The sequence below is a fragment of the Rhamphochromis longiceps genome, linkage group LG12 (assembly GCF_057381845.1).
Source record: "Rhamphochromis longiceps isolate RC_006_pf linkage group LG12, R_longiceps_female_GT1.1, whole genome shotgun sequence".
NCBI lineage: Eukaryota > Metazoa > Chordata > Actinopteri > Cichliformes > Cichlidae > Rhamphochromis > Rhamphochromis longiceps.
In genome coordinates, this window is record NC_140568.1 from 26,819,728 (window position 1) to 26,844,581 (window position 24,854).

At 40.3% G+C, this 24,854-nt stretch overlaps 1 protein-coding gene across 3 annotated transcripts in view; it reads left to right on the forward strand.

Annotated features, from left to right (window-relative positions):
* The window catches only part of sgsm1a (small G protein signaling modulator 1a), a 37,137-nt gene extending 12,520 nt beyond the window's left edge, over window positions 1-24,617 (forward strand). The window contains exons 3-26 of one of the 3 annotated variants that reach the window (XM_085425471.1): window positions 786-861; window positions 7,668-7,830; window positions 8,119-8,271; window positions 8,362-8,429; window positions 9,207-9,352; window positions 11,016-11,153; window positions 11,495-11,619; window positions 12,481-12,548; window positions 12,632-12,795; window positions 13,189-13,324; window positions 13,409-13,552; window positions 14,052-14,181; window positions 14,658-14,722; window positions 15,285-15,430; window positions 15,847-15,975; window positions 16,061-16,243; window positions 16,462-16,527; window positions 16,752-17,813; window positions 17,907-18,031; window positions 19,720-19,802; window positions 19,942-20,051; window positions 20,162-20,258; window positions 20,597-20,764; window positions 22,961-24,617. In XM_085425471.1, coding sequence (XP_085281597.1) covers window positions 786-861; window positions 7,668-7,830; window positions 8,119-8,271; window positions 8,362-8,429; window positions 9,207-9,352; window positions 11,016-11,153; window positions 11,495-11,619; window positions 12,481-12,548; window positions 12,632-12,795; window positions 13,189-13,324; window positions 13,409-13,552; window positions 14,052-14,181; window positions 14,658-14,722; window positions 15,285-15,430; window positions 15,847-15,975; window positions 16,061-16,243; window positions 16,462-16,527; window positions 16,752-17,813; window positions 17,907-18,031; window positions 19,720-19,802; window positions 19,942-20,051; window positions 20,162-20,258; window positions 20,597-20,764; window positions 22,961-23,049 — 3,834 coding nt within the window. In that variant the 3' untranslated portion in view covers window positions 23,050-24,617. Of the gene's footprint in view, window positions 1-785; window positions 862-7,667; window positions 7,831-8,118; window positions 8,272-8,361; window positions 8,430-9,206; window positions 9,353-11,015; window positions 11,154-11,494; window positions 11,620-12,480; window positions 12,549-12,631; window positions 12,796-13,188; window positions 13,325-13,408; window positions 13,553-14,051; window positions 14,182-14,657; window positions 14,723-15,284; window positions 15,431-15,846; window positions 15,976-16,060; window positions 16,244-16,461; window positions 16,528-16,688; window positions 17,814-17,906; window positions 18,032-19,719; window positions 19,803-19,941; window positions 20,052-20,161; window positions 20,259-20,596; window positions 20,765-22,960 lie in introns of all 3 variants that reach the window. The other 2 variants (XM_085425469.1, XM_085425470.1) reach the window with 2 other exon arrangements.
* The last annotated feature ends 237 nt before the right edge of the window (window positions 24,618-24,854 follow it).

A 24,854-nucleotide genomic window follows, 5' to 3' on the forward strand; every position in this document is an offset into this window, starting at 1 on the left:
CCAGTGAACAGCTACCAATTGCAAGTTTAGTCAACCCGGGGTCATCTGTCTACTAAATGCATTGTGGAATAACGAGGCAACAGGCCTCACTTGGTCATGAAACCAGGTGTCAGACAAATGTCCAATCACTTTTCATCCATATTTCCCTTGATAACATGTATGTGTAGAACATGTTGCTATTCTTAAGCAGTTAATGCAATGCTTTTGTTAAACTCCTCGATTAAAAGCTGAAAGTCTGCACATCAGTCTGTTGATTGATTTGTTTGGTTTTTTAGTTCCACTGTGGTGGTTCACAACTATAAAAATGTGTCATTGTCCAAAATCTTATGGCTCTAACTGTAGCTGTTGGCATGTGATCAGAGAGAGGGACAGATCCCAGAGATGACAAAACCTGAATAATAGCCATTTCTGATGTCTGACCCTCTCTATCCTTATTTAAAAAACAAGTTGGGCTTTGATTTATTTGGATGTGAAAAGTAAGAAACAAGGGTCTGTGATGAACTCCCATCCCTTCCCTTTTCTCCTGCCACACCCAAATATATCTCCTTCATTTCCCAGTAGTTTGAGATGAGAGCTGGTGACTCATCCACCAACTTAACATGCATTCTTCCTTCTTCAGTGTCCCTCCCACCTTAATTTCAAACCCCAGTTCATCACTGAGCTCATTTTTATGCACAAAATTACATTAGATTTGAAATATCTATTTATCTTCCTGTGCCACCAAATTTTGCCTGTTGTGGTATATTATTGAATGAGTCACCCAACATCTGCCATGTCATTGACAGGTGAAGCAGATTATGGAAGAAGCTGTCACCAGGAAATTTGTCCACGAAGACAGCAGCCATATTGTGTCCTTTTGTGGTGAGTAATCAAACAAATTGTGAAGCTTTTGCTCTCCAAGTAATTCTGTAATGCTGGAACGGCTTAATGTCAGCTTATTTCAGTCAAGTTACTCAGAACTCTTTCTCTTGTTTATCTTTCGCTCTGAATGTCGAACTATACAACCTGATCTTACGTTTCTCTTAAAAGTGGCCTAAAACTCATGATTAATTTCAACCATTAAAATATTATCAATTATACATGATGCCTTTCTCAAAATTACTTCACACAAATCATACTTGCTTATATCTCACAAGTCATTTATTGATTACAGGACAAAATTAAAAACAAAGCAATCGCAGTGATACTTCTCTTAACCATTAAGCCACTTCATTGCACTTTTTTCTGCTTTTTTGCTTTTTGCTTTTTTTTTGCTTTTTTCTGCTTTTTTCAACCAAACAACTGCTACTGTTATAACTTGCACATTACGTTTCTCAATTTATATATACTAATTTATTGGAAGTTACATGTCTACTTTTAATGCACAGGTACAATACACAACCTGTACTTTTCAAGTTATTCTAAATATTCTTACTATTCAAACATCTTTCAGTATCCTGCTCTGTTTGCACACAACAACCTGGGTTTGCCACTTATCTGTACTTTAATTTTAATAACTGTACAGTATTGTTTTGGTAACTATTGTCCATGATGTAAATATGTAAAGATTTTGAGTGCTTCTGTTCTATGCCCTGTGTTCTGTTCTGTTTGTATATGTGTCTTTTTGCTGCTGTTACAACCCAATTTCCCCTTGTGGGACAATTAAAGGATTATTCTATTCTATTTACACTCATTCCAACGCCACTAACTGAATTTAATTTCTTTAATTAATATTAGATTAATCAATATTCTCATGTAGAGTTATTGATAACAGTGAGATGTTCAGTACATTCAAAGAAAATTTGGTTGTTACAAAGAAATTATCCATTGGTCTGTGTTATAGAATTAGTTTTTCCACAAGGAGAGATGGTGGATGGTGGATGAGTGTGTCAATGCCTACTGCATTAACAGCAGGCAGTGACACACTTTTAGCACAAGAGTATATTTATTGTTCAGTACAAATAAGAGATATTTAAAGTTCAGTCCTTTACCAAGTGTTTTTGTTCTTGCCTCCAAATCACACTTCTGGATTGCAGTATGATTAGTGCGAGAAACACACTGCCCACATGCAGGTGGTCACGCTCATCGGATGTCTGGCTCAGACCGGAGCTGTAATCAATAACAAGATATATTTGTGGATTTAAGTGTGAATAAAATGACTCTCAGCTTGCAGAAAAGGTGATATTTTTACTAGCTGTGTGCAAAGACAAAGACTGTTGGGGGGGGAAAGGCATGGCGTAACACAGACCATCATTATTAATGGGAAATAAATAATTTCTAATGGTGTTCAGATTAGAACCTAAACTCTGACTCTTGGGATGATTGGTTAGGCCAGGACAAAGCAAGTTATGCGTATTTATGGGTTTTTTTTAATGTCACAAAACACACAGGTTAAGTAAAAAAAATAAAAAATTAAAAAGTTACTCTGAAGCTCCGGGAATCAAACCATGAATAAAGCTGAACACTGGCAGAAAATAAGGCATGTGACAGAATAACAACTAACAAAGGGATAGACAGAGCTGTTAATACCATAGACTGTATTTAAAAGATGGACATCACCAGCGTGACATCACCCATTGGACTCAAGCATTGGCATTTTGGCCATGGTTATGGTTTGTTTTTGTTTTATAAACCAGCAGTGGCCATATTTGGAAAAGAAGGTGGTGTCATCAGCAAATCTGGGTAGCAAGCTGCATCCATGAACTGTACGACTGCGACATAGAGAAATTAATTAGTGATGAGACTAACAAAAGACTAAAATTTGAATCACCAAAACTGGAGCAAAAAGTCTGTGCCATATTACTTGTCAGATAATTTAACTGAAAATGCTTCAAAAGCACCAACAGCACAAATGTAGCAGAGAAGTCCAGTTCAGTGACTCTAGTTAACAGAGGTGAAGGAGAAAACTATCTATAGAGACAAAAACATCCTTTTGTTGATTTAAAGATAAGCTTTTTCACATTGGATTCTTGACTTTGACTTCTTTGACTTGACTTTTTTCCACTTTAGCGCGTGCCTCGTGTGGCCACTAGAGGAACTGCACACGGCACACCCACACTGGCTTCATTTTACATGCCCAGAGGCTGTAAATACTCAGACTAGGGAAGAGAATTAAGTAGGGAAAAATATTAAATAAGCAAAATATCCCATTAAAAAAAGGCCTGTGGCGTAAATGATATCATTCTACTACTGTATAAAAAATGTGCAAGGAGGTGTACCAGTGATAATAAAGAGAAACTGGTGTTGTCTATAGGCTTGTAATTGCGCACTTGCATTACTCAGACTAATTGGATCAGACTAATATCAAAGAAGGAAAAGTAAATTAGACGCTGCAGAAACAGTGACTTACCTCTTAGTGTCATTGTTTGAAGAAATTCATTTAGAGGTATGTGAAATCAAAAATAAGCTGATTTAGAAATCAATGTTGTTTCCTTTTTGGGTTCTTATGTAAGCTCACTCCCTCATAATGTCCGTGTAGAGCCTGTTTGGGTTATTATCATAGTAGGAAAAGAATTTGCAGCACAGCTTGAACCTATTTAACAACCATAAGTGAATAATGTTGGACATCCTTCCCATCCAGTAATCAGCTTACCCCAAATCTCTTTTTTGTAGTTTTATTTTTCTGCAGGAGGGTTATGAAAATAATTTGTCACAGAGCTCAGATTTTTGTTACAGTGCAGCTAAAAGACTTCTTTAATACCTCTCAGTGTTGTGTTGTGTTGTGTTGTGTTGTGGGGGGCAGGGTTGTGCCTTTTATGTGTATCCGGTGGTGCTTTCATGTTTCATTTCAACGGTCTCAGCCTGCACTGTGGACATTATCTGTTGGATCATCTAATAGCCTGATTTAATAGCTGCTGTTCTGTCTGAGGTACATCTTTCATCTACTGCTGTCATACCAGTACCAGTGGCAATTCAGCAGCAGGATGACCCTCTCATCTCTGGGTTGTTGTTTTTTTGGGGGGTAGGGGCTCCTGCTACTACATGTCTTTCAGATGTGGTCTATACAGAGAGTGAGAGTGCGTGGAAGATGGGAGAAAAAACTCTGGGGAGCAATTAAGTTCCAAAGCCCAAGCTAGTGTGATGAGCTGCCCAGGCAGAGGCTAAAATGCTGTTAGTGCAGAGGGAATGCAAAAGCTGTTCACTTGAATTTTTAAAAAAAAAATGTCATAATAAAGATAAAATGCTTTTGAACACTGTACCATTAAAATAAATGATCATCAGCAAATGTGAGCACCTCTATAAAATCAAAGGGCTTGGCAGTTTTATGAGGAACAACTGTTGGTTCTCATCTATTTCCAAACAATTTGAAGTCTATCATACTACAGTAAGAAATATTATTCACAAGTGGAAAATATTCAAAACAGACATCTTCCCAGGAGTGGCCTCTCAGCAGGTATTCCCCCAAAGTCAGGCTGTGTAATCAGAGAAACCCAAGAGCTACATCTCAGACTCTACAGGCACCAGTTAGCATGTTAAATACTTCCTGAAGCTAAAGTAAGATTGTCAACAAGTGTCCTCCACTTTTGCTGTTGGTAGTGGAAGTATTTTGAGCGCACATACACTGTTTTGTTGCCATATAGTTTTAAAGAAGCACAGTGTAATAAGCAGTCAGGCCAGCAGTATCACATAAAAGATTATCCTTGGACCCTAAGACTAGCTTTGCATGATTGACAGTTCAAAATAATGCTCATATGTCTTATGTTTACCGTTAATGCACCCTTCTCGGTTCATTCACTGTCCAAAAAGTTGTTCACTGACTGACTCCTATTCTGAAAAAGAAGGTTAGATCAGCAGGTGGGTATTCTTTTTCAGCTTACAGCCAGAGTTAGGTGTCTACGATTTCCACATCAGGGATACACGCACAGTAGAAAGAAAATGCCTAAAAGTGAGCAGAGAGGAGGAGGCTGAAGTTAACAGGGGTTACGTCATTATTGGAGATGTTTAATACGAGCATTCGTGATGTGATATTATTTATGTGACAGAAATAAAGGGGAAAACAAACACATTCTAAATATTTCACTAGCAACTCTGTTTTAAAACTCAAATCTTACTGAAATTGGGTTGCTAATAACTTTTTAGAACCTCGTGCTGACTCATTCCCACAGACTCTCTCTCCCGTTCATTTGCTGAGATCCACAACACAAATGCCTTGGACGAAGTGTTGTTCAGCTGTGTCACTGCCAAGAGTCTCCTAATGCACTCAGTTGCCACAGATACAGGATGATTAGAGGCAATTTTCTGTATTAGCTGTTTTCACCATTAGGGACTGAATCCATGCATGTGATGCTCATTTTCTTCACACTACATGATTTTTGTGATTGTAATTGCATTAAATAGTTCAGATAAAACTATTCACTTCACTAAAGAAGTTGAAATTCCAGTATTGAAAAAAGTGAGTAACAGGTTTCCCTTTTTCTAAAACTATGAGTACTTCTGCAACAGATGTTGGTTGTAATTGCAGAGGATTTAATTTAAGTGATGCTGCAGAGATTGTGACATAAGCTTCCACAAAAGTGTAGAGGTTTAAAGCTTTATTGCTTTCAGCTTTGGCATCGGAGACGACTTAGCTGAAATGGTGAAAGGGTAAAGGGCATGAAGTATATTTGGAGGCCTTTTAATATAGTCATGACATTCAGCATGTTGCCCTTAGAAAGATGTGAGGGATAATTAGCAAAAAATGTTCAGGGTGGGGAAAACTGAGCCTTTTAATGGCTGTGCTGGAGTAAAATCTTGTAAACCAGATTTTAACAGTGACAGAGAAAGTCCATAAAAAAGGGGTGGGGTGAAGGAAAGAGTGACAGTGTTTAGTGGGGTGAAGATGGTAGAAAGACAACGATCATGATGCCGATGATTCGGCGCTGGCCCTCCCTCCCTCTGCTCATCTCGCTCTCTCGTGAGTTGCCATGGCAACCCCAGCCTTCCCCCTGAACCCATGTGAACAGAGCTACGGGATTAGTCCTGAAAGAGGACTCAAATGTCAACACAGCTCCAGGCGCTGCCACGTAGACCTGAAAGGGAACGGGGGGTGTCTTATTCTTTGCCACGGTCAAGTGACTGTGCAAGTGTGTCCACATGCCTTTAACTTGTGGGCCGCTTACTGGGTAAACTGGAAGATTATCTGATGGTTTGGCATATTTAATAGTGTATTGTAACCAGGAAAACAGTTTAGCAAATGGTCATTCATCAAATAAGAAAACAAACAGGTCACATGACAGATGCTAGATCTCTACAGTGTAAATGCACTGAACGTACATACATGTAGACTATATAAATACACAGTATTAACTTATTAAAGTAACTTCTATGTTGTGGAGTACAGCTTAGAAACTTGAGCTTTAGAACGGTCATCTTGGTTTTCTCTTTCGATATGTAAAACTAAAACAGAACAGAGAACCAATCACATGGCAGTAGCTCAGTGCATTTAGCCATGTAGTCATCATAGTCGAGATGACCTGCTGAAATTCAGATTGACCATCACAAGAAAGGTGATTGAAAGAAGATTAATAAGGTTGATGGTCTCATGAGTCGCTATTCCTGCTGTGGCATCCGGATGGTAGGGGCAGAAAGTGGTATGAACAACGTGGAGACATGGATCCATCCTGCCTTGTATCAATGGTTCAGGCTAGTGGTGCTGTGAAGGTGTGGGAGATATATTTTCTCGGCACACTTTTGGCTTCCTTAGTATCAGCCAAGCGTTGTTTAATCACCACAGAGGATTGTTTCTGACCATGTCCATCCCTTTATGACCAAAGTGTGCCCATCATTTAATGGCTGCTCCCAGCAAGAAGACAAAGCTCGAATCACCTGAAAATGGTTGCTTAAATAAGACAATGAGTTGGACTCAAATGGCCTCCACAGTCCCCACATCTCAGTAGCATAGTGCACATTTGAGATGTGGCGAATCGGGAGATTCACATCATAAATGTCCAATCAACTAGCCAGGTATAAAAATAAATGGCCAGTGACGATATTTCAGCTAACACAAACTTAATTAACAAGGGGGATCCTCAGATGCCTGCTAATTGTTTGCCAAGTAACATGCAAAAGAACAATTTCACACCAAATTTGGATCCCAAATTTAAGGTGTTGAAGGTACTGTTAGTGCAATTAACTGCGCAACAAGCCACATTATTTGTCAGCTAACTGCTAGGCTGAATGAGAATGAATGATAAAAGCTACCCATAAGATAATATTTTGTGTTACCAAACACATTTCTGGGTGATGTCAAAATTGCATTAGTCATTGCCGATCAAAGTTGTGGTAATATTTAATGCAGCTGTAGGTAAAGTTACTCTTATGTGAAAGCTTTAGGTGCAGAGTATGCTGCCCATCCATCATAATCTGCCTGTGCGTCCATGTGACGTGTAAATAGCAAAGTATGTAAAACAACTTAACATGTGAGCTTTCTTTTTATATTTTTACTGTCCCGGCTGATTTAAAAATGCTAAAATAATATTTTCTGCTATTTAAAGTCAAATGAGTTTTGCTAACATAATAAAAAAAATAACATTAAACTTAAAATTTTGTGCCACAGAAGCATTTTCTGCTTTACATTTTGCCCGTCTCTCTGTGGGGTTTGATGATTTTGTTGTTATGATGGATTCACGTGTCCTGTGTTGTTATGCTTTTCTGACATACCTTATTAATCAGTGTGCCCTAATAATGGCATCGTGCTTTTGTACACACAGCTGCAGTGGAGGCGTGTGTCCTTCATGGGCTGAAGCGGCGAGCGGCAGGCTTTCTACGTAGCAACAAGATCGCGGCACTCTTCACCAAGGTGGGGAAAAGCTTTCCCCCAGCTGAGGAGCTGTGCAGGAAGGCCCAGGAGCTCGAGCAGATCATTGAGACAAAGTGCGAGACGCACACATCACAGCTCATATCACACATCACAGCAGACTTCAAAGCTTGCACCAAAGCCTGTTTGTTGTTCCAGCGAAAGCACTGAAAACAAATGACTGTCTCTCTGAAGGGCTGGGGTTTATTTTTATGATGAAAAGCTTCTAAATAATTCATGTTTATAGGCATTTTTATTCATGAGTTACTTATGCCACTGTATTTGTTTTATGCAGATGGGGTTTTGCTTCAGGAGTTTTAAAAACACGTCTACTTCCTAAAATTATAACTCTTTCCCTTCTGCAGACGAAGTCAAAGCTTGCAAAGTCAAGACAGCATTCGCAAGATGCCCCGACTGCCCAGCCTCAGCCCGCCTGTAGTCAAGAACCTGTGGATACGGACGGCTCTTTTTGAGAAGGTGCTAGACAAGATTGTCCTCTACCTGGTGGAGAACAGCAGGTAATTTGAGATGGGAAACAGCATCTTGTCCAAATGAGTTACAAGATTTCTGTCTTCCCGCATAATTCCCCTTTCATATTTGTCTTTCAGTAAATACTACGAAAAAGAGGCTGTTCTCATGGACCCTGTAGATGGACCCATCCTCGCATCTCTGTTGGGTAATTATACCAACAGTGGTGGTTTAATATCATTTACATGAAGATTTAAAATTATGACCTAGGGAAAAGTAGGCAGAACAAGGACGTTATGTTATCCTGCCCTTTTTTACAAGACCATTTCTTATATTTACTCATTGTCCAAGCAAGGAAACTGTTCTTTGCTCTTTATATTCTTTCAACTTGACCTCGTGACCAAATGCTAAACTGCTGAGACGTTAACCTGTTGACATCTGCTGTGCAGCAACACAGGCATAGTCCCGCAGTTGTTTCCCACCAGTGAACAGTGAAAATTGTTTTCACTGGAGGCAGAAGTGCTCCCTGTCTCTATCAATATGCTTGCATGCTTGTCCCCTTATCCCCAACCAAGAGAGTCCAAGTATCAATCCAAGGGGCCTTGAACTGAATAACAAGACAGGACAGCAGCAAAAAAAAAACCGTTTCTGCCATTTTATTTTTGTTTTATTACTTTTTTTCAGTTGATTTTTGCTTGACAGGTCCGAGACAATATACACACTCTAGACAAGAAGGCTTGTATTGAGGGATTGCAAGGACCTTCATACTTTCCAGTGATAGATTAATAAATAGATTAATAAATTCAGTTCAGTCTTTCCCAGCAACTTGAGTCTGTTAATCGTATCAACAGGATCAGCTTTCTGGGATTTCCTTACCTGGATGATTGGACATGCATGAAGTCACTCTTCTGTCTTTTATTTATTACACAATGTGTTTAATGATTGATTTTCATAGAGATTGTTGCTTAACAAAACTGTTCAACAGTTGGACCTTGTGCATTGGAATACACAAAGATGAAGACAGCTGACCACTTCTGGACAGACCCGTCTGCTGACGAGTTAGTACAACGACATCGTATCCACGGTGGCCTCTGCAGGCAGGATTCTCCTACTAAGAGGCCCGCGCTGTGTGTAAGTGTTATTTGTTGTTTGTCATTTGTTGAGTCTCTGTGGACTATGATGTTTACAGATGACATTGTGATCCATGGTGAGAGTAGGGTTCAGGTGGAAGAGAGCTTGGAAAGGTGGAGGTATGCTCTGGAGAGAAGAACAATGAATGTCAGTAGAGGCGTGTGTGAGTGAGACAGTGAAGGTGGATGAGTTTAAATATCCAGGGACAACCATCCAAAGCAACTGACAATGGACCAGACAGGTGAAGAAGACAGTGGACAGAGGTGGAGTGGATGGAGACGAGTATCAGGAGTGATTTGTGACAAAAGTATGGTTTTCAGACGATAGCACTGACAAAGTCAGGGGGCTGAGCTGTAGGTGGTAGAGCTGAAGATGTTGAGATCCATCCTGGTCATGAGGACATCAGAGGGGTGAGCAGATTGAGCAGCTTAAAGACAAAGTTGAGAGCAAGGCTGAGATGGTGTTTACATGTGCAGAGGAGGAATGGTGGACAAACAGAAGTTGAATATCAAGCTTCCAGGCAGGAGGAAAACAGAAGATTTATGGATGGAGTGAAGGAGGACATATAGAGGGATCATCTGACAGAGGAGGATGTTAGGGATAGGGGGAGATGGAGGCAGGTGAGCTGCTGTGGTGCCCCCTAAAGAAACCAGACAAAATATTGTCAGGGAGTTAGGCTGTTTATTGCGATGACTCAGATCAGTGAAATTCATAAATTTATTTGATTTTGGGAATAGTGGGTTTAAATGATCTCTATAATCAGTATTATGGATTATCTGTATGGCCTTTTTTTTGCAGTATTGATAAGTATAGCTCCAGACCTCTGCACAGTAATTCAAACATGCTAAAACCAGTGGAGAGTAGAGAACATGGAGTGGTTTGTGGTCCAGTTCACTCAGTACTGAAATGCTTCTTGAGCCTTTGTTATGTATATGTCATGTATGAGATTTCCAGGTGTTTTTATCCTCTATTGTCAATCCAAGGAACGTATTTTCATGAACTCTTTCCATTTCCACTCCATCTATAAGCGTCTGCACTTGTGTATTTCTTTTACAGCTCCCAAAGAACATAAATGTAAGTTTTACTTAGATTTCATGATCATTTGTTCCTGTCAAACTACATTTTCTGCTGCAAATTTCTAAAGTAAACATATCCAAAACAATAAAAGCTGTATTTTTCAGCAGATGTGAAAGCAGAGTTAGTTTCAGGCTTCTTTTGTTTTTTCTCTGCACATGTATAGTGTCCATTTATGCTGAGATATGAGCTGATATTAGCTTCGGCAGACTATCAGTTCCGTCCCCTTCTGAGATGCTGTTTATCTGTCTGGAGGCCTCGCTAAGATTGCTGCAATGAGTGGAGCTCAGTGTGTCCCAGGAGAAAGAACAGAGTATATTGCAGACAATCACATTTATTTAGTTGCCAAGTTAAGAGCGAACCAGGTCAACTTGGCCTGTCCTGTACGCCGCAGTGCTTATGGATGCGTTTGTGTGCTCCAAGCAAAATCAGACTGGTTTTTGACATCGGGAACGACTGAAACTGCATTGGTGTAAGTCATGAGTTTTTGATCTGATTTTATATATTTTGTGTGTGTGTGTGTGTGTGTGTGTGTGTGTGTGTGTGTGTGTGTGTGTGTGTGTGTGTGTGTGTGTGTGTGTGTGTCTAGATCCAGAAGCGGCACTCCAGCAGCAGCATGGATGAGCGCCCCTCCCCCTCACCATCAGCTCGTGAATATGTGGAGTCGCTGCATCAGAACAACAGGGCGACACTACTGTTTGGCAAGAACAACGTGCTCGTACAACCGGTAACCGTCTCTGTTCACTTCAGCATTTATATAGCTGTGAGATAAAGTCTTTAAAACCTGACGTATATCCTGTTACATTGACGTCCTGGATAAAAGCTGCTCTACATATTATGTTGTCATCAAAGCGCTCTAGCAGATTTTTTTCTCACATCACTGTGATATAATGTGAATGCACACATCTTCCCTTCCTTCTTTTTTTTGTCTTTTTCACACAAAACTAATAAATGCTTTGCTTTTATGTGTTATCAGGGTAAACTGTGGATAAAATTTGCATTATTTATTACATTTATTTATTATTACCTACAAACATAACCTCAGTTGAATCCCTGTGGCTCTTTCAGAGGGACGATATGGAGGCTATTCCAGGTTACCTGTCTCTGCACCAGACTGCTGAACTCATGACACTAAAGTGGACGCCCAATCAGCTCATGAACGGCTCTGTGGGAGACTTGGAGTATGAACGCAGGTGCAAATTTACCTATCTGTAAAAATCATTATGTAAAATGTTGGAAATACTTTTATAATACCAACTTCTATAGTAACACATGCTTTAATATGTCATTATAATTATTTTAACTATAGTAACTATTATAAAAAAGCAATAATTTTGTATAGGTGTAGTTAAATAATTATAGATCTGTTTATAAAAACATATATATTAAAATAACATGAATCTGTGTATTAGACAGGCATATTTATTTATAGCATATATCTGTATTAGATTGTGAACAGATATATAAGATGAGCTGGGTAGGAATTAATACTCCTTTTCAAACAGGAAATGTTCAACATTTGGTTTGGTTTCTTTTCTCGTGTGAAGAGGATAACTTTCAATGACTTCATGTTTATTTGTTCTTCATGTGTATTAAAACTTGTTACTTATATATTTAAAAAAAAGATTTGATTGATTGATCTTAGCATGTAAATTGCCTCCACACAGACGTGTAAGCAGCACATTATTTCTTCTCCGCTGCGTTGTTTGTCTAACACTTGGCTGTTACTGAATAATGCAGTGTGTTTGTGCGCTGCTCAAGGGCTCACTGAATAAATGGTGCTGATCTGATGAGGCTGATATTCACACACCGGCATCCAGCAGATGGTTTATTGACTGAGACACTGTAAAAGACACCTGTCGAACTCGTAAATCATGTCATACCTGTGAGGTGTTTTCTCTCTCCAAATGAATTGATTGTTCCAACTACTTTTTTCTGGCAGCTGTAAAATAATGGATTTACATAAATATTTACAATGGGTTTGTGTGTCGCTGTTATCTAGTATTGTGGTTAGACTAGTCTGGGTCACAGCATTTTGTCTCCATATTTTTCAGCGTTTACTGGGACTATGCCATGACAATCCCTCTAGAGGAGATAGTTTATTTGCATTGTCATCAGCAAGGTGGGTGAAATTGTATCACTACTGTAACTCTGGGTTTGCAGGTTATTACTGTTGATCTGTTACATCTGCTGTTTACCTTGTAGTGGACAGTGGGGGGACGGCAGTGCTGGTCAGTCAAGACGGGATCCAAAGACCTCCACTTCGCTTCCCTAAAGGAGGTCATTTGCTCCAGTTCCTCTCCTGCCTTGAGAATGGCCTCCTTCCCCACGGCCAGCTTGATCCTCCACTCTGGTTGCAGAGGGGAAAGGTCAGCACGGAGGGCTCTCCCACAGCACGCATCATTTATTCTAGTGTTCTTCCACACAAAAGAGCTAGGGTGTGCTTCAGTCTCCTCTGATCAATAAATCAATAAAGAAAAGACATCTGGATGTGAAAGAAATGGATGCACAGCCTCTTTAAAGCATTGTGTGGAGAGATACTGGTGAAGGAGTGTGGATTAGTGTCTGCTTAGACCTTGAATGGCTTTGTTAATGTTTCTTTAACTGAACTGAAGAAAGAGAACCACCCACGCATGTTCAGCCACTATTAATAGGCTTAATCATACAGACACTAAACAGGTTCATCTTCACAGGGGTGGCTTTTCTGGGCTTTAGCGGTTCAGCATATTTGTCATTGCCATTAGTTATTTTTCTTGTTGCAGGGAAAGGTGTTTCCTAAGCTACGAAAGAGGGTTCCTCAGGGATCTGGATCCTCAGACTCGGTCTCCGATAAGGAGGAGGACGAGGCCACGGACTATGTCTTCCGAATCCTCTTTCCAAACAGTCAGTCAGAGTTTGGTGAGTCATCAGACATAAGCAGGGCCCAGGGGCTTCTCCCTGCCTTTGCATTTTGATAAAAATGTTGCCGATTGTTTGTTACAGTGACTGTAACTCATCCTCCCCGTCTGACTTCATCCCTGTCCTTCCAACCGATTGGAAAGTGCCCTACCAAAGCAGGGCCCCTGGTCGTACCCAGGCAGTCCTGCAGCTGTCCTGAAGAATCCCCCTCACTCACAGGAAGCAGCTGTAACACTGTCACACTTTGGCTCGTCTGTCCATCTGTCAGCTTTGCCTTGCTTTAATTCCTTGCGTCTAATATCCTCCTGCCCTGTCCTGTGCCTCAGGAAATGTTTATTGGTGTGCCATGTCAATAAAGCCACAATGCTTCACACCTCTTTTACTGCACCACGACACAATAGCCTTTAATCAGGCGAACAGTGGACAACTAATCAAACATGGCAACCGAATTGAGAAAGGCGCTTGCTTAATTGAACTTCCTCCCTATATTAATGTAATCAAACACGATGGCTTCATTCCTCACGATTATCATAGTATCGTAAATGCTTCTGTTTGTGCGCCTTTTCTTTGCTCTTACAGGAATCGAGCATAAGCAGGTCACTAGTGATCAGCATAATTGTGTTTCAGCAAAAATATTGCAAAGTGCAAATATAACTGTTCTCGAAAGCCTCAGCAGTATGCTGCTCTAAAGGGATTATGATGGCACGTGTTTGTGTGCATGCTGCAGTGACTCCTCCAGATCTGATGGATCCGGGAGCTAAGATGTGGCATCCCACTCTCAGGAAGTCCTCGTGTTCCTCCTGCTCTCAGGGGAGCTTCTCTGAAGCGGCGACACCCAAGGGGTGCAACCATGAGAGGTGAGAGATAAAACACGCCCCAAGATAGACAGAGCTGTGTTACGACCGGGGAACTGTGAAGCTCCTGAAGGCTGCTGCGATTCACCTGACGCACCTGACAACCTCTGCAATACAGAGGAAACCGGGGATGGAAGCAAGATACAAGAACCCAGCAATTACCCAGAAGACAATTGTGTGACATTTACCTCAGTGAAATGAGAACGTGTTGGGAGAATTGGTGATAAGCTGTGCAGATAAAATGGTAGAGAGCTGTGGAAAGAAGACAGGCTGCTGGCTAATTTGTTCTATATGGCAGCATAACAGTTTATCATTTTATAAAAGGTCAGCCCCGACACAGTAATGAACTCTACATTAGATAGAGGATTATCATATATTCGAGAGAATATGAATTACCTGCACTTAATAATTGGTCTAATGATAGTGTATAGCTGTCTGTGTTTTCTCTGCATACTAATGTGGGTTGTGTCTTTCTGCAGGACTCCTCTGAAGCTGCTATGTGACAACATGAAGTATCAGATCATCTCCAGGGCATTTTATGGCTGTATGTAAATGCTTAATGCTGCAGTCACACTAGGGAAAAAGATGGTTGCATGACGATGTTGACTTCAATTTTTTCACATCTTTTGTGGGCGAATTTTGTGTTCGGTATGTCTATACATTACACAACAGGTTTGGATCTTACAATTCTGAATTTCATGTCGCTTTTTTGCATCGCACTCGGTGCGTAATGACCTTCACTCATAAATCAGCAGAAATCACAAATTCATATGAGAAAACTACTCACTGAATCAGTCTACGATTGTTAGGACACAGCTTGCCTCCTACGCGGTGACCTGTGCAATCACTTTGCAATTAAAAGCTGCAAGCTCAACCTCTGGGCATCGCCGCAAGTCTTTGCAGCCGGTCACTAACAGCAAAGAAACGAAATGCGTTCACCGGTCAACCACTGATTGTTCCTCATCACAGCGAGGTTGCCATCCTATTTTTACTCTACTGTGACTGAGCCGTAGTGTATACCCTGAAAAATCCCTTCACATTCAATTTGAAAACATATTTTATGGCCTGCTTTAGCTTCTTCAATAACAAACTGCATTGTCAACCAGGGCTGGCATACTGCCGTCACCTTTCTACAGTGCGTACGCACCTCTCAGCTCTCGTAAATCACACCATTGTGGCGCCCGACGTGCCCTGTGCCGCCTCCGGAGGCCTCACCGCAGACGTGTGGCAGACTTTCCTCAAAGACTGCACAGTAAGCACCTCTGACATCCCCTTACTGCAACACAAACTTAATATTACCTTTTTTCTGTTCACACACACAAGCAGCATCCCCCATCACTCAGTCAGTCTTCATATTAATATCAATCCTCTCCTAAAAAGTGGTTCACACTATTAGTCTCTCGACAGTGTGCATGACAGGCGACTAATGGCTCTATAAATCTCAAACTTATTTTTAACATTGTTATATTTGCTGGAGTCAAAGAGAGTCTGAATTAAAAATAAAAGAATAGTTTATTAGCCAAGCACTGCAAACTGGATTGTTCTTAATAAACCAGTTGACACTGAAGTAACTATTTCAGCACCAGCAGCCTGTGACCTGTGTTGTTTTGAAGCAGTGATGAACTATTTACATATGCAGTTAATCAACTGCCTGTCTTGTTTCTTTAGGCCTACAAGGAGCAGGAGCTGCTGCGCCTGGTGTACTTTGGTGGTGTGGAGCCATCACTGAGGAAAGAGGTGTGGCCTTTCCTGCTGGGTCATTACCAGTTTGGTATGTCAGAGGCTGAGAGAAAGGAGGTTTGTAGTTTCTATGCTTATGGTTTTGAACCAGAAGCCTTTTCCACCTAAACACTGATCCTTCATCCTTTACTTTTTCATGCAGGTGGATGATCAGGTCAGAGTGTGCTACCAGCAGACCATGGGGGAGTGGCTCAGCTGTGAGGAGATTGTCCGCCAGCGAGAGAAGGAGCAGCACGCTGCGGCTTTGGCGAAGTGCTCCTCAGGTGCAAGCATGGACAGTTACAGTCAGAAGATTAAGCATCACGATTCAACTGTGAGCAATGAGGTAAAACAGCAACGCGTACACATGCAGACTCAAAGGAAAAACACAGTAACCTTCGGTGTAGACCAGTGTATGTTGTGACCAAAACTAGTAATTCATCCAGGTACAATGACAGAGAAGATGGAGAATTAAACATTAATGCCAATTTTACACTTTGGAGCTTGAATTGTGCTTTTTTTATACTCTTTTTCCCACACATGCCTTTTATTCTCCGATCACAGTCCTCCCAGAGCTCAGACAGGCAGAGTTTGGCTCGCCTGCAGAGTGATTCCAGCAGCAGCACACAGGTATCACAAACTCAGCAATATTTGGATGTCAAATTAGTCTTTTGGTCTTTTAAAGATGGTGAAGATAATGTTGCATTTCTATCATCCATTTCTGTCGCTCTGTCCGTTTGATCTCAGCATTTTGAACCAAAACTCCTCACTGCTACCTTCTCTCCTGCTAGTTCTTTACATCCTCCCAACCCTTCCCCTGGAGTAGCCTGCTTCCCTTTGGCTTGTTCTTTCAGGTGTTTGAGTCTGTAGAGGAGGTGGACCAGATTGAGATGGAGCCCAAGAATGGAGAAACCAAACAGGTGCCTAAGCTGCCCAACGGAGCTCTGCAGAACGGGACGAGCTCTCCTGACTCTGGACATCCTTCCTCTCGCAACTTCTCCATCACCTCTGGCCTGTCGGACGGCTCCTTCAGCACAGAGGACAGCGCTGCACAAGATACAACCCCGAGACCTGCAGCTGTCCCTCAGGCATCACAGAGCTCTGTCAAGCCTGCAGGAGGAGAGAGCGAAGGTCAGTCATTGGAAAAGGACGGCCAGGTGCAAGGTGAAGTGAAGGACAAAAGGGTGGAGAAAGAGAAAGCCTCCGATGTGACCAAAACTTCAAAACATGCTGCAGAAACAGGTGATAAAATAGACACGAAAAAGACGAGTTTAAAGCCTGAAATGAAAGATAATATCGAGGAGTCACAAGCTGTTAAAGCAGCGGGGACAAAGCTTGAAGATAAAAGCCTCGATAGGAACATTAAAGGTAACCAATCTTTAGAGACACTAGAAGCGGCAAAAGCATTGAAACCCGAAGAAGCGAATGTGGAAAAGATGGAGGAAGTGGACGAATCAAAGACGAGTAAAGAGGTTTTAGTGACAGGAGGGAAAGAGAAAATATTCAAAGGTCCCGGGGCTCCTGAAGTGGAAAATCTCACTCTCTCAGCAGACACCAGAGTGGTGAAAGCAAGAGAAGCCTACAGTGCCACTCAGAAAGATGAGCCTCACATCATGACTGAGTCAGATGAGTCTCCCTCAGCCATAGAAATGGAGGAGATCCCCAAAGCCAAAGTTTCCATGGTGCCTTGGAGCAGGAAAGGACATTGTGAAACCTCGTCTTCCTCTGAGAACTCGCCCCCTCACGTAGAGCTCAGGCAGAAGGAGGAACAAAGAAAGCTCAGTCCAGAGGGCACAGAGTCCAACCTGTCGGAGCCGGAGATGGAGAGCCTTTACCCTCCCTTTGACTCTCTGGCTGCATCTGAAAACACAAAGAACCAAGTGACCTCTCAAGTGTCAACTGGGAGTCCTTTCTCTGTATGACAATATGATATGAAATTAATTTACATTAAATAAACTCAAATGACCGTAACTATGTTTTAAACATAAGTATCATTTCATCTATTTCAGCAAGAACTTTTGGACCTGTATACACTGAATCTGCACCGCATTGAAAAGGACGTCCAGCGCTGTGATAGAAACTACTGGTACTTTACTCCTGCCAACCTGGAGAAACTACGCAACATCATGTGCAGGTAAAACACCGAGAGCAACACTCAAGGGTAATAAAAGGAAAATGGAAAGGAAACGTGAGTTTCTCGTCATTATTGGCTGTTAAGATTTGACAAAATCTTGAAAAAAGTGATGTCATTCGTTAAGCATTTTACTCCTGAAGAGAGCTCTTGCGGTGAAAAAGATATAGAAGAAGAATGGAGGATTTGTCTCTGTTTAGGCTTAAATAAACTACATAAATGCTCTATAAACGTCATATATATAACTGTGATCATATTTAAACACCGTGAAAAGATGAACACCAATAAGACAAAGCAGTGGGCAGTTCTTTTTTTCAAGAGCTGAATGACTCACTCAGATTCAATTGAGAGCTTCCTTTGTCAATTTTCCGACACAATAACGCTACGAAGCCAGGAATACAAGTGATCACAACACTAAGATGTAACCCAAGGAAAGAAAATCCAACAGTGCAGCAGAAATGACTTTGATCTGAAATGTTTTTATAGCCAGTTGAGCTAACAGGCTACACATTCTTTCTCTCTCCAGTTGCATTTTCTAGTTTTTATGTCTGCTTCTATTGTACATGCCTAACTTTTTTTTTTCTTTCTTGTAACTAGTTGAAAATAAGAAAACACACAAAAAAGACGTTTTCTTAAACAGCAGATTACGTCTTTATTTTCTTTATGCCTTCACTCACGATGAGCCACTCATCTACACCTTTCTAAGCCCTTCTTATACAAAATATATATATATATATATATATATATATATATATATATATATATATATATATATATATATATATATATATATATACAGTTTTAGCAGCCCTAATTACAAAGAATAACACGTTTTGGAGAAAGAACATACAGTACTGTGCGAAAGTCTTGAGTCACACATCATTTCTTTATATTTTGCTCCAAAGAAGCCAGAACTTTTTTTTGAGCAACAGTTAAATATTTTTGTGTTTTGGGGGGTTTTTTCTATGTTTTTTTTTTTTTTTTTTTCTTTACTCGTTAAGATCCTTAACACTAACCTAATATCAATCAATACATGCAGAGGAGGTCAGGAGAGAGGTAGAACAATGAGTGTCTACAGCCTTCTGTAAAACAAGGTAGAAGGGCTTTTCATAGTTGGGCCAGTGGTGCTGGAATTATGAAATTATGAAAAACTGATGGAATCATGATCACAGAAAAGTACCATCAGTTTGTAATTCACCAAAAAAATACCAACTGGAAAGTATTTGATTTGCAGTGGCTTCATTTTTCATCATGACAGTGATCCGAAGCATACTGAATATGAGCATACTGAAAACAGAATAAAAGGCAGCAAACATCCAAAGAAAAGCTTGAATGTCTTCTAAGAAGCCTGGAGAACTATTCCTGAAAACTACTTTAAAAATTACAACACAGGTTGCCTAAGAGAGTTCAGGCTATGCTGAAGAATAATGCTGTCCAGCGAGCTTGTAAGAACTGTGCAAACCCTGTTTTTATTCCATATGCTGTATTTCCACATTTCCATAAATCTCTGCCTTTTCCCCAATTTCCGAGAAAAATATATGATCAAGTCTTTTGCAGAGTAGTTGTCCTAAAAACGGTGATTATTATATGTTACAACTTGAGTGTGGAAACAGCTGTTGACATTAGTGCAGCTCAGAGAGAAAAGCAGCCAAGTGGAGTCAAGTTCACTTCTCTTGGTTGTATATTCACAGCTATATCTGGAGGCACCTTGACATCGGTTACGTGCAGGGAATGTGCGACCTGCTGGCTCCACTTCTAGTCATTCTGGATGATGGTGAGTCAACACACTGAGTCATTATTTATTTTCCCTCCTCTTTGACACTTGGTGTATTTTTACAGTATTTGATGTAACAGCAGAGAAGAGTTTGCCCACTCGATTTTTTCACTCCCGCTTCCTCTCTCTGTCCTGTCAGAGGCCATGGCTTTCAGCTGTTTCACTGAACTCATGAAGAGAATGAATCAAAACTTTCCACACGGAGGAGCTATGGACACTCACTTTGCAAACATGCGCTCACTAATCCAGGTCACACAGCATCTACAAACCCCCATTTCTTCTTCACGTTTTTCTCACACAATTGCTGTCTTAATTTTATTTATAATTATTTAATTTACTTTGACCGTCTCTCGGTATAGATCCTGGATTGTGAGCTGTTTGAGCTAATGCACCAGAATGGAGACTACACCCACTTCTATTTCTGCTACCGCTGGTTTCTCCTAGACTTCAAGCGAGGTAAAGTGACAGCATAGCCTGACACAGTTTGCACCAATTAGAGAAGATTCCTCTCTTTAAGCCTTGCTTGTGGATAAAATACCAAACAATCTGCCAGCTTGTTAGCAGCAGATTCAGCTGGAGGAGATTTTGCATGAATGATCGTTAAATGTTCTGGATTTACGATTCACAGTACTTTAGAATGAGGGTTTGCCCTAGTTTAGCCGTACTTTCTATTATCGTATTTGCTGTATCTGTATCGTCTCCTCTATCCACTGAAAGCTCCACGAACTCACCTCCCACCCAAACCTCCGAACGCCGCTGCAGTTCAGCTTTTGTTTGGGCGCTTTGTCTTGCAGAGCTGGTCTATGATGACGTGTTTGCAGTCTGGGAAACCATCTGGGCAGCAAAGCATGTCTCTTCCAGTCACTTTGTCCTCTTCATTGCACTGGCGCTGGTGGAGGTGTACAGGGACATCATCCTGGAGAATAACATGGACTTCACTGACATCATTAAGTTCTTCAACGGTAAAGCCTTGAAGCTGAAGTTCACATATACATTACTGTGCAAGACTATTTGGCACAATAAAACAAGAACAAGTTTCAAAACCAACATTAATCTAGTAACTATCTGGTTTAATGAGGTTTTATATTAACATTATGCTACTCTGATTACATTACTCTGTTTTGCCTTGTTCTAATACTGCAGATAGATTTTTTTTTTTTTATCCTCCAGACAGTGAAACTTCCATTTCTGTCAGTGTAAAGACATTAAATTAAACATTTAATCCCTGAGATGTCTTAATATATGAAAAAGAACTCCAATTTCAACATTTAGTGTTTCTACATGATAAATGTGTAAAATTACAGAAAAGCCTCCAGTAGCTTATTTCCCAGCCTGTCCTATAATTATGAAATATAAAGTTTTTATTGTCATCAGCCCGTCGGGCACGCAGTCATTGCAGTCTGGACATCCAACTCTCTGAACTCAATAACTCGAAGCATCGTAGGATTTTCAAATTGGTACCATAGCCATACCTTGCATTTCATGAAAATCAAGGAGTAGAAAATTTATGCCTTCCTTCACATTTTCCAGAACCGTCCAGTCGACCAAATTTAAGTCTTTGCTGGGCCAATTCTGGCCCTCTAGCCTTAAAAGTGTGCGTGTTAGTCCCCATAGGGAAATAGTTCCTCTGCATTTAACCCATTCACCCAGTGAAGCAGTGGGCAGCTGCCAGTGCAGCGCCCGGGGAGCAGTGTGTAGGGACGGTACCTTGCTCAGGGGTACCTCAGGGTAGCCGTTCAGTGGAGTCAAACCCCCGACCTTCCGATCATGGGGCTACCACTCTACCTACTGAGCTATCCCTGCCCCTTATGTTTGATATTTTACTTATTAAAGTTAATCTATTTGTTATTGTATTACTATTCAGCCTGTATACTACAGCAGATTAATTTTAGCTCTGTATCTTAAAGACACTGAAGAAGCAGCTACAATATAGAGATCACCATTTTAACAGTCTGACTCATACAATAGATTAGATGTTGTAATATTGCAGCCTCTCCCATCCAGTTTTCAAAAACCTGTTTGTCTCATGCTCATGTTTTAACAGGAGAGTTTCTTGTGAGACTCAACCTTTTCACCCCTCCAGGTCCCTGTATCAGGACCAGGCAGTATTTGAAACCACGCATCATTTTTCGAGGGTTGCCAAGCGTGATATTCAGTGAATGAGCCTCAGATTGCTGCTTTGACTAAAATAGCTGTAGCATGTTTTTGCTCCATTTCTGTGGAGCAGGACATTCAGGCAGGCGATGAACTTACACTCAGCCCAAAATCCCAGTGACAGCAGCTGATTCCAGTGCCAGCACACATCAACTGATGCCACAGCTGATATCTCCTTTTACACATTCAAATGGCAAATCAAATATATGCACTGTTATTGAGATTGTTGCACACTGCCTACAGTTACTGTTGCAGCCCTCCTCTACCTGAGATTGTCTTTTACATATTATGTTTGACTTAATCAGTGCTTTGTCCTTGATGCCTGCTCTGTTCTGTGCCTGCTGGGCTTTCACTGCCCTCAGACTGTCCATGTACATTCATGCAAGGGCAGTAAGTCCCACAACAGAGCAACACTGCTCAATATAAACTTCTGCAGCTAAAACAGTGAATCTTGAGACTGGATTGCTCCCTCTTGAGGTTTAAAACATTATTTACTGACAGTAAATAATTTACAACTCCTACTCTGGCTCACTAAAGATTCATATTGTATTTCAAAACGCTCCCACAGATTTGTCTTATCCACAGAGAGCAAGGCTGGCATCGTGCCCTCGTAGTTTTGTAGGTGTTGCTGACATATTTTCAGGTGAAAATTTAATTTAAAAAAATATATATATAGCCAGGGTTAAGGAGGAGTGAGGCTCATTTTCAGGTACAAATAGCTTTAGACTGAATTATGAGCAGCTGAATACAATTATGTAAATGAGTCAGAGATATTATTTGCTTGCCAGCATGAACTTACAATGTCATGTCCACAAAAACTTTTAATTAGAGCATGAAATGCAGAGTGTGTTATGGATGACTGCGAGTGTAAAGTCTGTGTAAACAGTTTTCTGAGCATGTTTTCAAAAAGTTACAACATCACGGATACGGACAGTTACAGAGACGATCTGTGCAATCTTGCACGGGTAAAAATGTTCAAGCTGTTGTTTGTTTGTGCCTTTCAGAAATGGCGGAGCGTCACAACATCAAGCAGATTTTGACCCTGGCCAGAGATCTTGTGTGCAAGGTGCAGATGCTGATAGAGAACAAGTGATTGTGCTGTTTGTCTTCTTTTCCTTCCGAGCAAAGTGTGACCGGCTGTAGCAGCACAAGAGAAGAACGCACGCTCTCACACATACATGAAGCCTTTACAATCATTTTGCTGCTATGAGCCTTACTGACTATATCCTTATATGTTATTCGATGTTGTTTGTGTTGTCAGCAGGTGTGTGAGAATATTACGCTTAACATTTGTCAGTACGTTGAAGTGAAAACAAATGTAAAGCTGTTTAATTTCCAAATATTTCTTTTTTTTCTCAGAAATCCCTCAAGTGTCAACTTTAGTCCGAGTGCACTTAATATTTTCAGATAAAGATGGTTTTAGCTGCACACTTCAAACCAAAAAGCAGAACTGAATTCAACCAGAGACTATATTTATGGGAAAAATACATTGTGATAATAGTTTATATTGATTATTTTTCGTCTACAAGATAGAGCTATTAAAGAGATACAGTTATCCTCTTATTCTAACGAAGGAAAGAATGTCTGCAGACTTTTAATATGCTTTACACCCTAAAGCAAAAGTAATTTTTACAGACTGATTCAGGACACTGGCTTGGAGCCCAAAATGTAACCCAGTCCAGTTACGTTTCACACACAGTGTTCAGGATAATTCAGCTTTTAACACCACGTTATTGGTTTAGCCAACGGTGTTTCCAGTGTTCTTGAACTGCCTCGTCTGCCAAATAGTATGTCTTTATTTGTTATGTGTGTTAACTGTGGTGTACCGGGAGAAGAAAACGTGTTTGAATTATTGGAAATAAATTATCTCGTAAAATCATAATCTGACATTTATGTTACCAATTGATGTCTTAGCGGAGATTCGTGTAAAGAAACAAGCTTGGATTGATTAACTTCTTTTTTTTTTCATTATCCAGTGAACCAAGTGTGAACTTTTAAATTGTGATTACTCATCTTGATTTTTTTTTCCTTGTGTTGTCCTGTATTGTCCGGTGCCTGTTTTAAATGTTAATTTTAGCTGAAAAGCGGAGATCATATGATTATTCAGTGTGAGGATGGTTTAAGCAGAGAGCTGAGAATGAAAGTTACCGTATGGCAGATTTTTAAAAGTGCATTTTTTTGTTTTTTGGCAGATTCGACAGACGTATACTCATCATTTAAAGCCTAAAACTTTCAAGTGTTGTTTCAAGGGTGTGGTGGGATGAGCTGCATTTAATCTTGGTGTTTCTTTGTGAATGCTAAATGCTGTCAGAAAGCCTGTTTTAATTTATTGTAACATTTATGCCAAAGTATTTATTTATTCATTCATCCATTTCTTTCTTTCGGATGCTGCTTTGTTTGTAAATCGGATATTTTTATTTTGTGGCCAGTTCTAAATGTGTATTGTAAAACAATCAAATTCTATACTTAGGTCATATATACAATATATTAAATGGTATATGTTCTAATAATAAAAAATAAAATGGAATCATTATTTTTCCATAATTGTAATGTGCATTTTACTAAATATAATCAAAGTGAAGGGGGCTGATTAGGCAGAAATACCAACAGGGCTCTGTTCATTAGTAAGAAAACAAAAATCAAGATTCAGGAAGTCATGTGAAAAAGAAATTACCCCTTAAATTGTTTTATGTATCAGGACTTAATAAAATAAAAACTAAATGCACCCAGAAGACTTCTGGAGGTTTCTTCAACTCCTCCAAACAAGTGATAGATGTTCAGTCCTTTTGTTACATTGCACAGTTGCATTGAATTTGCTGGGACGATGACTCTTGGTGAAGACAACAACTTTCTCACTATAGAATGACTGACTTCAAACTGCTTTATAACCCTTCCCAG